Source organism: Numida meleagris, chromosome 3 (assembly GCF_002078875.1).
Source record: "Numida meleagris isolate 19003 breed g44 Domestic line chromosome 3, NumMel1.0, whole genome shotgun sequence".
Lineage (NCBI taxonomy): Eukaryota > Metazoa > Chordata > Aves > Galliformes > Numididae > Numida > Numida meleagris.
In genome coordinates this window covers 3,540,843-3,554,322 of record NC_034411.1, presented here as the reverse complement: position 1 = coordinate 3,554,322, position 13,480 = coordinate 3,540,843, and the positions used below count along the sequence as shown (strand labels likewise).

At 43.7% G+C, this 13,480-nt stretch overlaps 1 protein-coding gene across 11 annotated transcripts in view; it reads left to right on the top strand.

Annotated features, from left to right (window-relative positions):
• KIZ (kizuna centrosomal protein) overlaps nt 1-13,480 on the top strand; it is a 42,174-nt gene that overhangs the window by 19,011 nt on the left and 9,683 nt on the right. For 5 of the 11 annotated variants that reach the window (XM_021390590.1, XM_021390589.1, XM_021390594.1 and 2 more), the window contains 3 exons: nt 2,528-2,687; nt 3,701-3,766; nt 12,423-12,522. In XM_021390590.1, the coding sequence (XP_021246265.1) occupies nt 2,528-2,687; nt 3,701-3,766; nt 12,423-12,522 (326 nt within the window). Of the gene's footprint in view, nt 1-2,527; nt 2,688-3,700; nt 7,001-12,422; nt 12,523-13,480 lie in introns of those variants that run through there. The other 6 variants (XR_002436622.1, XM_021390591.1, XM_021390598.1 and 3 more) reach the window with 6 other exon arrangements.

The window sequence follows — 13,480 nt, the reverse complement described above, 5'->3', positions numbered from 1 at the left end:
GAGGCCGTCCCCTCTCGTTCCCTGGGAGCAGAGGCCGACCCCACCTCACACAGCCTCCTTTCAGGTCGTTGCAGAGAGCGATGAGGTCTCCCCTGAGCCTCCTCTTCTCCACACTGAACACCCCCAGCTCCCTCAGCCGCTCCCCATCACACTTGTGCTCCAGAGCCCTCACAGCTCTGCTGCCCTTCTCTGGACACGCTCCAGGGCCTCGGTGCCTTTCTTGCAGTGAGGGCCCAGCACTGAGCGCAGCACTCGAGGTGCGGCCTCACCAGTGCCAGTGCGGAGGGACGGTCACCTCCTGCTCCTGCTGGCCGCACTCCCGCTGACACAAGCCGGGTGCCGTTGGCCTTCTTGGCCACCTGGGCACACTGCTGGCTCACGTTCAGCCAGCTGTCAGCTCACAGCCTTTACCTCCATGCAGCTTGCCAGCCGCTGCCCCAAGGCTGTAGTGGTGCTCATGTCTTTCTCTGCCTGAGTTCCTTGAAGAGGAAGTCGTGGGATCAGTCAGGTTTCTTCCAGCATGCGTAATGTGGGCAGAGTGAAGGGATCACCATAGGGTGTGACATTGCTCTGCTGCCATTCTGATAGCTGAAGCGATGTTTGTTTTTTATCATATCTTACTCTTTCTGTGTCTGGAAGAGAAATCCTAGTTCCTCAGAAAATGAGGCACTGGGAAGCTAGGGAGCAGTGAAAAAGCAAATAGTCCCTGAATACATCCCCATACAGGGAAAGGAAGGAGAAAAGACATATGAGCATACATACATACGCATGTGCATCTGTGTATATCTATACATATGTACATGTGTGAATATCTAAATGATTAGCAACCAAGAGACTAAGTTGCACATGCAGTTAAAGTGAAGCAGGCCCTGTGCCTTTTAACACTGCCCAGTACCTGGGCACCCAGGAAGAACGAGCAAGTAGCGCTCATTGATCCGTCTTTGAGATGGCTGGGAAGTGGCTATGGAGAGAAACTAGATTTTCTGTGTGTCTGTGGGCTTTGTCCCACAGAGCAAGCAGCCCACGAAGGTCGTGGCAGCATCTTTTCCACCCTTCGGCCTGTTACTGATTTAAGAAGCTAACACGTTTTGCCATGGTGCAAATTTATCACGATGCTTATATCATCTGTCTTTCTCTGTGGCTTAATAGCTTTTTATCATGAATGATAGTGGTTTTTTTTCCTTTTTGAAGAAACAGAATTATGTTTGGTACGCTAAATATGGAGAGCATTCTACAAATAGCAGCGTGTTTGTCCTTTTTAAGCTCTAACAGGGGCATTTATAAACTAACAGCAGTTTTTGTTGGAGGCTTTTTTTTCTTTGTGTACGTGCAAAAGGAATGAGAAAGCCCATCTCCAGAGAAAGTGGGGCACTGAAGAGCCAAGTAATCCTGAGATGCATTCCCTGTACAGGGATAGAAAAAAATGTGCATACACATACGTACATATGTATGTGTTGCCCACACGTGTTCGACATTTACTTTTCTGTTTAAGCGAATCTAGTCACTTCATTGTAATCCCAGGATGCATTTTCCGCATTGAAATACCTGATTTCCGGGCACAGAACAACAGCAGTGCAAGTTGAGACTCAAAAGCTGCCATGATGGGCTCCCAAATAAACATGGGATTAATGAGGAGGGGATGGATGCGGGAAGGAAGAACTTCCTGATGAGCCCCACGTGGTTTTGGACTTGAAGCCACTCCAGTTTCTCAGATAAGTGTAGATAAAGTTAAAATAGTTGGAATGATCTCTGAGATGTTGGCCTCTGTTGCTGAAGGCTGGCTCGTTTATTAAATATATAACAAGAGTAAAAAGCTTGTAGATTTTAAAGAATCAGGTCTGTGCTTTGTGGCACAGAAGAAAAACAAAAGAATTCCCTTCAAGTAATGAAGACAAAAGAAAAATGCCCGCAAAGCCTTTTAACTTGGCCGTATTTACACTCCATTCAGCTCCCTGTAAAAGCATCTGCTTCCCACTTAATTTTTGGGGACATCGAAAGTAATGCTTAATTAGCAGAGGTCAGGCTAGAGCTGCTGCAGGCATCTGCATACAGGCAGGTGAGGCTGAACTTGAGGAACACGCAGTGATAATACAGGTGAAAATCTGAGTCTATCAGAAGCTGGCATCAGATTGGATTTTCTAGCTTCAGATTTGTCGACCTCGGTGGTTTTTGTTGCAGCTGTTGCTGACGATGTGTTCTAACTTGCCTTATTTCTACACCTAAAATGAAAAAGGAAAACTTTTCTTCAGTCTCTTGTGCTTACAGTGGATACACGAGGCACAGAACGGAGTGTCCAGAAAACCTAGTGATTAAAAGAATAATTCAAAGTTTGTGTTACTCGAAGGCAAAATGCAGTTCCTGCACTAGCTCTGATTTAACTCGAAGGTAATTCAGCATCTAGCAGAAATATCCTGCAAGCAGATCACTCTGCGAAGCATAGATTAGCCTAAATGTATGTTGGAAACCGTTGCCTCTCGAGACTCGGGATAATAGGACTGTGGTTATTTTTATTTTTTTAATGCTGCAGGCTCCACCGCTGCTGAGAGAGGTCCTTGCAGAAGAGCGTGGAGATAGGTCATCTATTCAGAGTAATGAATCATCTTACAGCTTGCCATCGATCCCAAATGATGGCGGGGAAATGGAGCAGGCAAAACATGTTCCGTGGCTCGACGGCATGGAAAAGCAAGGTAACAAGTGCTAAAAGCTCTGTCTGTGTGCTCCGAGCTGTCACCGCGCTCTGCTGCGAGGTACAAGTGTGTTTTCCATCAAAATCTGCCAGGGACTGTGTTAGAGCTACTGGGAATTAATGTTTGTAATGAGCTTCTGGTGATTTCCTTAAACATGTCTGTGTTTTTGTCATTCTTGTTACTTCTTAAAATGAACACTACCTATCAGGACTAGTTTTCTCCATGGAGGTAGAAAATCAAACCTTGTTGCAGTTATTAAAACAGGTTCTGTATGGATACGTACATTTTAAAAATGTCTGCTGCTTAGAAATGGTGTGATACCTTAGCTGTGGTTTTTTTTTTTTTAATGAAGCCGGAATGCAAAACAGATTTTCCACAGGGAAAGGGCTGATGCTAAGAGAGGTGTTCAGTGCCATTCTTAAAAGGTGGATGTTTGTGAAAATCCAGTTAATTTCTTCAGATAAGGCATTAATGTATTAGTGCTGCGTAGTAACTGGCGACGGGAACTTGCTCAGCCTGCTCTCAGAGCATCCCTCACATCAAAGTCCAGAAGAGACAGGCAATTAGGTTGCAACGCTCTTCACACAGCACATGTAAACAAACTGATTTAGGCCTCCTAAATCCATGCCACTTTTATCCACGGAGGAGACGGAGCCTTTGATTTAAACTAATTTTCAGCAGTTGGTATGATCTATGCCGCGGCTGTCGGGCTGCTGGACAAGATCGCAGAGTTACTGTTGGCTGTTTGTTTCTGAAATCCCATTGGGTCTTAAATTATTTAAGACATTTGGTTAGCTTTTCCTTTTCTCTGGGAGCTACAGAGACACAGCAGCTCCGTGTTCGAGTAAAGTTCACAGTAGGCGCCTCTTTTAAGAACGGTAATGGATAGTTTAGATCAATAAATAAGAGATAACAAAAGTGAGAAATTAAAGGGAGTAGGGCTTAAAAGAAAACAAACCGGTCTGATCGCTGCCACTTTGAAATGGGTTTCATTATGGTGTGTTCACATACAGAAGTCACAAGCTGGTGTGAAGATGAGAGCCAGGAAGAAAGCGTGGTAGGAAAGATTCCTATTACAGGTAAAAGTAATGGCTGCATATTAACCTCAAATGTGGTATTCAACTTTATTATATAATCAAAACACGGCGTTTTGGGGGCTTGGGTCCGCTAATAGTGAGTAAATTCAGCTCCTACATACCGAGCGCTAAGATGAAACGCGAGATCATAAAGTACGCACTCATCTTAACGTAAACCAGGATGGAAAATAACAGTGCCTATTTAATTCCTTGTAATCATGTTACACATTTAAACCGTGCGAATATCCCGTCATTTAGCCTTTCAGGTCCTAGTATCGGTGTTACAAAGGTCAGTCTCCGTGGGGAAGATCCAGTAATTATACGGCAAACTACAGATGTTTCTGATTTGATTCTTTTCTTTTCTCTCGTAATTGAATGTGTGTCATTAGAATAAGCGCGGGGAAAAATCCCGCCAGACAGGAAGCTGTGCTTTTGCCTCTGTTACAAAAGCTGCCTGATAACACCAAATTTTGAGCAATAAGGTTTTATCAAGCCGCGTTCAGCTCTCCCCGCAGCAGATGCATTAGGCTCGCTTAGGATCCTGCCATGCCGTCGCCGTTCGGTGGTGAAGTATCAATAACGCGTTAGTATTCAGGGCAGAGCTTTCTGCAATAAGTCTCAATTTGCTTTTGCCTGATTTTGCAAAGTCGTGGGCCGCTTCCTTCCGAATGCTCGTGTTTGGCTAACTGTTTATTTATGCAGGTGTGTACTCCGACACAAAGGTGCGGGGGCATCTGTTTATACAGCGCTGGCTGTTGCTTTTCTGCTGTTTTACGACTTAAAAATAGCCTGTCTTTCAGAGAGCAATTCATTTCTCTATGGAGGTTTTCCTCGGCTGCTTTTTGAGCCTAATTTGCAGCTGAAATATAAAAACGTGCTTCTTGTATTCCCGAATTATACTGCAGCAATAATATTACTGTGTTAGCCACATAAAACTTAGGATATTTTTTTTTTCTCTGAGGCTTTGAGAGTAGAATGCTTTCGTTTTTCTTGCTGCTTAAAACGTCCTTCAATTGCACATGGCAATGTAATTGTAAAACGTGAGCTGCGACGATAATTTTTTTAGGTGAACTAAAAGCACACAAGCCACTTAAATGGTTTTCCTGAAGTAAAGCACGCTTACTTGAAAATTCATCCAAAATTGGGCAGAGCTTGGGATTGTTCTGATTTTTTTGTCTGTAATTTAAGAGGATTTGGGTTTAAGGTCCATCATCTGCAGACATCACCAGCAAGAATGATGTGACAAACGGTGGCTTCCTCTAACTAATGCCATCATAGATTTATTTTATTTTTTATTTTGTAAGGGAGAACACAGGCTTGAGTTTGGGTGTGTGTAGCTGCCCAGGCTTCTGGCTTGTTTCTCCTATGCTGGATTCAGGACGTAGCATGGCTGTTTTGAGCCGTGAAGCCCAGCAGTTTTTGCATCTCTGCTGGGAACCTGGCTCTTGGGCTGGGCTGCATCTGATCCAAAGCTGAACCACAATGGACATCCCTCTCCTGTAGCTTCTCATTGAATGGATGTGCGAGAACCAATATTTCCCAATTGTAAAAATGCTGAGAAACTCTTACTAGTCTGAATACTGCAAATGGTAACTTATGCTAAAAATGCTTTCTTCTCAAATCTGCTTTATTTGCTGGTTTTTTTGGCAGCGTGTTTGCAGTGGCCAGCGTTCTTGTTGTCTCTAGGAGTGAGGCTTTTCATATCTCACTTGAAAGCAAAGTTGCTCCTTTCAGCTGCGATTCATCTTCAGCCCATGATCTTCTCCAGGCTTCTTCTTCTTTCCTGGCTCCTTGCTCTCCCCGCCTGTCACTCTCTGCCTTGTGCTCACCATTACAAGCCCTGGAGCACTGAAATTGTTCAGAACCTAAAACAGAGGCAGTATCTCTGCACCTTGCCTCTGGGGCTCAAATGACTGGTGTGGGGGTCTGGTTTTCTGTCTTTAGATGGATTGGGATCCATGACCATTTTGTTATACAATTATTTTCCAAATGTAGCGGATACAAATTGTGTTGTTTTTTTTTTTTTTAAGTGCCTACTGCATTCCTTGAGGGCTTTAAGTTTTTATTTAAACACTGGAAGCACTGAGGTTTTGATGGACTTCATTGTGAGAGCTGAGAGTCTTTCCCAATAGGCATTCACAGGTGCTTCTATAGCTGTGGTTTATTTTTTTTTCTTCTGTTATAGGGGAAAAAAAAAAAAGGAACCGATGTATTTATTTTAATATTCTGTAAATACTCCTATCTTTGGCAATAAAGCCTCTTTTCTTCCAAACCTGCAAGTCAGCTCAGCACACAGGATCGATCCAACTTGTACCATCAAGGTGGTTTCCTTCATAGAGCCCCATCCTACCCCTGCAGAACTGTGTTGTACTGATGGACTTCAGAAAGGGTTTCATGTTGTGTGAGGCACCCCTCAGCCTAACAAGGGCTATCGATCTCACCCACGTCTTATGAATAGCAACCTCGCTATGTCTGAAGTTACGTGAGGATCGAGGAGCGTACGTAGACTCATTCTACTTCTCTTCTTGGATGCTTGGTTTCTTTGGTAAAAGAAATTGTTTGCTTTTTACCTGTTTCTAAGGTAGGCAAATAGTGGGAGATAAAAATGATAAAATCCATTCTTTTTGGTTTTGCAGATGACAGTTTAAATGTCTCATGAGTAGGAAACTGCTGGTTTTATTGAAGGGGTAGTTTTGTTAAGTCTTCAACAAAAATAGATTCTCTTCCTATCCTTCATTTATGTCTTTGATTTAAATAGATGCTAAAGCTGTAAAGTATTTGAATAAAAATGGCATTACTTCTCTGCCTGTCAGGCTTTGCTTTCACAGGTGTCATGTTCCATTTCCACTCCAGGTAGAAAAATCTGTAATGTAGAAAGAAAGAGGAAAAACCCTCTAAAGAATAATAATAGTATTACCAACATACATATATATAAATAAAATAATAAAATAGTCCTTCTCACGTATCATAGGGAAACATGAAAGGGCACAAAACCAATTCTGCTTTCCTTTTTAGGTCACATTTAATGAGCCAGTAATCCTGCCAACACTTTTCCCACGCCCACACGTCTTTCCTGGTGAGGTCCTTCTTTGAGCTGGAGTTGAAAGGGTCCCGAATTTCCACTTGGAGTGTGCTAATAAAGCATTATTAAGTCTACCCAATGTTTTGCTTCATTTGATATCAATCCATTACAAACTGCTGTTTCAAAAAAAAAAAAAAAAAAGTTCATCTATACATGATGAATCACTGTTGGGTTGACAGAAGTACCTCAGCACAGCGTAAAATTGTATGTTTTGCTTAAATTAGTTCAGATTACGTTCTCCAGTAGGTGATACTTAAGCTGTGAATTCTGTGTGAAAAGCTTTGTTCAGTCTTCAAGTGGACGCAGCAACTTTCGGAAGTGCTCTCACTGGGACGGCTTGCTCCATCAGGATTCCATGAGCCCACTGGTCTTCAGGTGTGTACCCTCTTGAGAGGGCAGCATCATGTGTTGGTATATTGTTATGCTGAGAGTATTTTTTATTCTTTCTTCATTCAAAGGAAAGAAGGGGCAATATTTGTTGGTATTTGACCTCCTTCTGGCTACTGGCTACTGCAGTGTTCTGCTCGCTCTTAATTTGGAGATCTTTTTCATCTGTTTGCTCATCCTCCTATCACCTCCTTTTATCAGAAGAGCACATCCTTCTATCAGATTTGCAGGTAGCCTTTATCCTCTCCCTGTGAGCAAGTTTTCTGCTTTATCGCAGGGGAAATCAGCACGTATAAAAGCTGTGTATGGGGATCACTCGAGCCTGTGGTCCCAAGGCAGAGGTTTGCACAGTGGCTGTTTGTGTTCTGGCAGTGGCAAGGCAGCTGATATCCTGTGTTTAATCCCAGATGGCTCTTTGTGGATGATCAGCAAGTGCCGTAATTAGTGTTAATGTGGTGGAGGAGGCTGTTCAGATTTGAAGTTCCTCTGGGCAGGAGCTATTGTTAGTTCCCTATTTTCGTGCCGCAGCTAGCAGCGTGGTAGCCTGGACTGAGCAGCACTTCTGAATGTGAATGCAATAAATATTGCCAAGGTAACTAAAACTACACAGCTTGCAGGCTCAGCTGATCCTGATAATATTCCTTTCAAGGCATTATTAACTTTGAAGTCTAGTGACAGCTGAAATACCCAAGCTGCTAACTATTTTATTGTTGCTAAAAGTACACAGAAAAGGCAAAGTTCCTTTTTGTGGAATTCTCACTTGCATACGAGGGAGATGCAGATCCATGTCTGAGTTGAGCTTGGAAAGGCACTGGGATCATTTGTCCTCTAGCTACTCCTGTTTACATATGTGATTATTGATTGTTACTGGAAATAATGACTAATTGCTGTTGATAGCTTTTAATTGGCATTCCAATTGCCCTTCTTCCCCTCCCAGTAGAGCAACACCTACTGCTTGCTTACTTGCTTAGGTCACAGACTTGAGGTTTCTTCACAAACTGCCTTGGCTACTTCCTGTTTTCCCCAGTTTGCATCTGGAAAACCAGCAACTCCAGGAGTTGCTTGCCACGTTCTTATTGACGGACGTGCCAAGTCAAGCACTTGGGCATTGCTGGTAATGACAATACTTGATATCTGCAGCCGACTTTTTTTCCACTCCTCCTGGGACTCTTGCTGCAGTTAAGGGCTTTAAACGTAACAGAGGGAGATGCTGGTGTTGATGGTCAAAAAGCGTGGGCTTTTTTCTCGGGTAACACAGTTAGCAAGTATGAATGTTGTGAGTACACGGCCAGGAGCTTTCTTCTCTTTCTTTGCAGAAGGTTACATCGCATCACTTTTCTGTCACAAAGATGTTTGGCTGTACATTGATAAACACTGCAACCTTGGCCACAGGGCAACACATGGAGAAAATGTCTTCTTCCTGGTTCTGCGCTGGTACAGTATGTTCTGGGTCAAAGATCATTCCGACTGTTCAGCAGAACAAAATAATAGTGGTTCATTATGCAGCCACGGCAGTTTCTCCTGGAACTGGTGGCTAATGAAGAAAAGTACACCCATTTTGTTTGGAACAAAATTGTAAAAGCTGACATGAAAGCTGCTTTGACCCATACAGACTGCACAATTAATTCAAAGTTAAAAAGTGTGGAGTGTTTTTAATTAATAGTGGTATCTCAGATCCTTCGCTAATTCTGAATGGAAGGAAGAATACACTGGGGAAAAAGATGTGAGGAGAGCTGTGTCATCTGTGGCAAAAAAGCTTCTCTTCTCTTGCAGTATTGCTCGAACAATTGGATTAAGAACTTACCTTTCATTATTAACGTCCCAATTTAAGCTTAAAGGCTGAGTTTTATCAAGCTTTCTCAGTTGTTTCTGTGCAGTTGGCACTGGCCATCCATAGAGTAAATGCTCAAAACACCATGTTTTTAACATGGTGCTGGGCAGCTCCAAAACACGTAGGTTGCTCTGAAAGTAACGTCTCCTATTTATTTCCATGGAAACTACAAAGGGCACGATAACGCTGTTTGATAAAGCAAATACACAGCTACACAACACAGTTTTTCAACAGTCACCACCGTTAGCTGTGCGTTTTTGCCTGTTATGAGCAGGAGCCTGCATGCTGCCATCCAGGATGTGGCTTGTCTTTCACATTGCTGTCACTGCTGCTGAAATGCACCACCCACACCTCACATGCTCGCATCTGCTGTTTGGTCTCCAACAATGTTCACCGAGTGTCGATGAATATCAGTGGTGCCATTTTTTTTCTGCATGCAGGAATTCAGTGGCGTACCTTGGCTTCGTCTGCACTTCCATGTCAGCACCACTCTTTCAGACTGCCCCTTTGCTGCCATCTGTCACAGGGCAACAGCATGTAATGGGATACTGATGGGAGGGTTCAGCCTCTACTGCCATCCCACCAACATCCGCCTCTGACATCATGGGCCAACATCGTAACATAGGAGGTATTACTTTCAGAGCAGCCCTCATACTTTCTCACCATTCGAACTGGCAGAAGGAAATCATTAAGCAATGCCTCTTTCCACTTGGGAGTCTCTTCCGCTACCTTACAATGCGGGCACGTTGTTGAGGTGTGGAGATGAGGCAGGTCAGTGGGGTGAGATGAAGCAAGAGCTCAGCATACAAAGCGGTCACTGCACACTGAGTGCTTAAACCTCACTGGGTGCTTTATGGGTGTCACAACCCAGATGAAATACCACGCTCAGCCCTGAAGGTGAGCCAGTGGGCTTGCAAGGGCTTGGAAGGACCCCCCGGTGCTGTGGGCATGTAAGCAGGCCCATAGAGGTTTGAGGGGAACAGCTGGACTAGTTGGCCATAAGTCTGATGTAACTAAGGCAGAAGTGGGGATTGCCCAGTATTGTTTCATAATTGGCAGATAGGCAAAGCTAGGCTCCAGCGGGTCTCAATGGTGAAGAACAAGTAGGTCACACTCCAGTTTGACGTAGGGGAGAGCAGTGGCCAGTGCAGGCACGGAAAGCATGTCTGAATGGCCCTTCTAGGCTGATGTGAGGGGAGCTGAGAAACAAGGGGCCTGCCTCAAGTTGGGGCAGAGCTGGTCAGCGGCTGGGTTCTAGGGAGGCGGACTAGCAAATGTGCTGTAGGCATCCAGTGGAGGAATCAATGTCCAGCAGGGATGGGGAGATTCAGGCTGAGGGCAAATGGGGAGGCTGAGCAAGGAAGGAGTTAGGTGTTCCCCCTCTCTGAGTTCTCGTTGAGCAGACTGATGAGAAATCACCAGTTGGATATTAGGAACAATTCTTTCTCAGACAGAGCGGTGAGGCACTGGCACAGGCTGCCCAGGGAGTGGTGGGGTCACCGTCCCTGGTGGTATTCCAGAGCCATGGGGATGTGGCACTGAGGGATGTGGTCAGCAGGCAAGTGGGGTGGGCTGGGGTTGAACTAGGGGATCCTAGTGGTCTTTTCCAACCTTAATGATTTTATGATTCGGTGAAATGAGGGCACCCAGAAGGCAAATGGATCAGAGCTGAGGATGTGCCCAAGTTATCTTCTGTGTGGGTGGCACCTGCTTGGGTTTATAGGTACGCACCGGCTGCATCGAGCAGCTGTGTGAGCTACAGGTGCAGGCCTGGTGGGATCCCTGCAATGCTGAAACCACTCTGATAGCAGCCCAGATGTTCTTCGCACTCCTGAAGAGCAGTGTGCTGGTGTCAGGAGCACACACAGCACTGGGAGGGTTTGCACAGTCCTTCAGCCCACGCTGTGCCATTCGCTGGGCACACCTCCCTTTGTGGAGGACTTGGTCAAGGGATGTCTTGCCCTGCTCTACAGCTAGGCAAGAAGCGAGCATGTCACTTCAATTGCTGCCCACACTGTGCCTTGAACAGCTCACAGAGAGCCCTGAAAAACACGCTCATGTTAAGTGTTTTGCTGTTAGAGGGGGAAGCAGTTTCCAGGAATTTTGATCTGATTACACTGAATTAGATTCTTCTATTATTATTTTTTACTTTCCTGGAGTCATGTGCAAACAAGCACAAACATTAGTTCCTCTATGATGAGTGGTTTCTCAGTGCATGCCTACATCTCCCAGTCTGCAGCTTTGAGCTCCTGCCATTCTTGCATCCTGGAATTCCTCCATGGTCATGGCTTGTTTAGAATTTCAGTCACATCTATACAGATACATGTATATAAAGGTCTCCTTGTGTCCCAATTATAATTTACAGTGCAAAGTAGCCTTGTAAAGTGGGATTTGTACTTAAGCATCGTGGTCTATGGAAATAAGCACAAAGATGAGCAATTGTACCATTCCAGTGAAAGAATTTAATCTATTTACTTTCTTAAATCAATCTGTACAGAATGGAAATGAGATGCACAGAGCAGGGAGGAAATAAAGGAAAGTGTGGATAAAAGATTTTGAAATGGTTGACTGTTAAGTTGGCTGTTAAGTCATAAAAATTCTAAGATTTGTGTCTCCCAAATGCAGCTTTGTATTTGAAAGGGAATGGTTAAAAATACTGATGTATCAAATAGTATTAAGAGAACTTAATATGTACTGATACATTTAAGGGGAAGGAGAATGAAAATAACCCTTCTTCCTGATTAAGGCAAGTAAATTAGAACTTGAGAATTAAAAAAAGAAAAAAAGAAAAAGCATGAATCCTTGAAGTTTTGCTTCAAGTTGATGTGTGATGCAATACAGTTCTTAAACCCAATGTTTGCTCTTTTGTTCTAAAATAGGTCAAGACACGCAAACGTTTCCCTGTTCGCAAGAAATCATCATCAGATAACTGAAGAGATGTTAAGGGAGACTAGTTTTATATATATATATATATATATATTATTTTTTTTAACTCATTTTCACCTAATGGTGAGCAAAACATCCCATGGTGCACGCCAGCGCTGCATTCTGGCCCAAGGGTCTGTGCTTGTCTGTCCATCTGTCCACACAGCCTCAGCCTTGCTGTGCCAGGAGCACCTGGCCCAAGCAGCACTCGCTCCGTGCAGCTGCTGCCAACGTTGCTGCGTGCTTTCCTGGATACTTATGCTGAGATGTACTGGTAGATGTTGCAGGATGCATAGATGCATTTTTTTTTTTTCCTTTACATTCATTTTGCGGCCTGCAAGTAATACCATCAGAATTAACCCTCGCTGAGTACAGCAGCTGTAATGTCCTCAGATTTATTATTTGAAAATGTCTACTTTGTGTTTTTCATTTAGCAGGTCGCGTTATGGGAAATAATGGTTCCGAAGCAAAAGAAAGCCAAGAAATGTGCTCCGAAAGGAGTTCATCCAGTGGAAGAAGTGGTGACCTCTCAAGGTAAAGTTATTAAAGGATTTAACATTTGAAATGTTTTGGTGGAATGAGAAATGCCTGCAGAATGTGACTGAATCTCTGATTATTTTTACTTGATCTAAGGGTAAGGCTTGTATTTATGTTTATCTAGTAAAACAACTTAAACTCTGGTACACCTTAGAAAATATTTGCGCCAAAGCCAAGTATTGTTTTGCAGCTGTTGTTTTCTCATTTTAAGACTCAATTGACATCTCAGTGAACCACAAATTAGCGTGTACAGCTGCTCTCAGTAGGGCTACTCAGAGGCCAGACAATAGAAGTTGTCAGGAAAAGGGCAGACAGAAAACATAAAGTCTTCAAGAAATAAAGTGGTGGGTTTCTTTTCCGTGTAGCTGAGGTGTAAACTAGTTGTAACTGGATCATAGCTTTTTCACGGTCTGCAGACTGGTTGCTTTTTCCCCTCTTATTTTTGATACTGGGATATTTACAACACGTCTGTCTTGCTTTCACGCTGAGCAGGTTTAATCGGTGGCCTTGGAGTTACCTAAAGGACGCGGTTTATTTAATTTTAAACACAAACAGAAAACCCCACTTTTTTTTTAGTAATGTAGTGCTTTGCTTTGGGTCCCTGAGCAGTTCTGTTAGCTATTCCCCATGTTCTTCGTGGGCGTGTAACGGTAATCAAACAGCAACAATCAAATTAGTGGTCAAGCAGCAGCAGAAAATAGGATATAGCGCAGCCATCTCATGAAATATTGGCTTGGCTTTAGATTCTTATCTGCTCTTATTAGAACAGCCTCGCAAGTGGGCTCTGCTGTTGTGTGGCTCCTCAGCTGAAGACAGCCATTAATAGCACTCAGGAAAAGACTTTAAAGCATCCTGATAAATTTTTAACTCATTCTACTGATAAGACATTGATATCTGTCTGTAGTTTCTTTGTATTGCTATTGATGAGGCCGGTTTTGACACAGACGGCCATTCT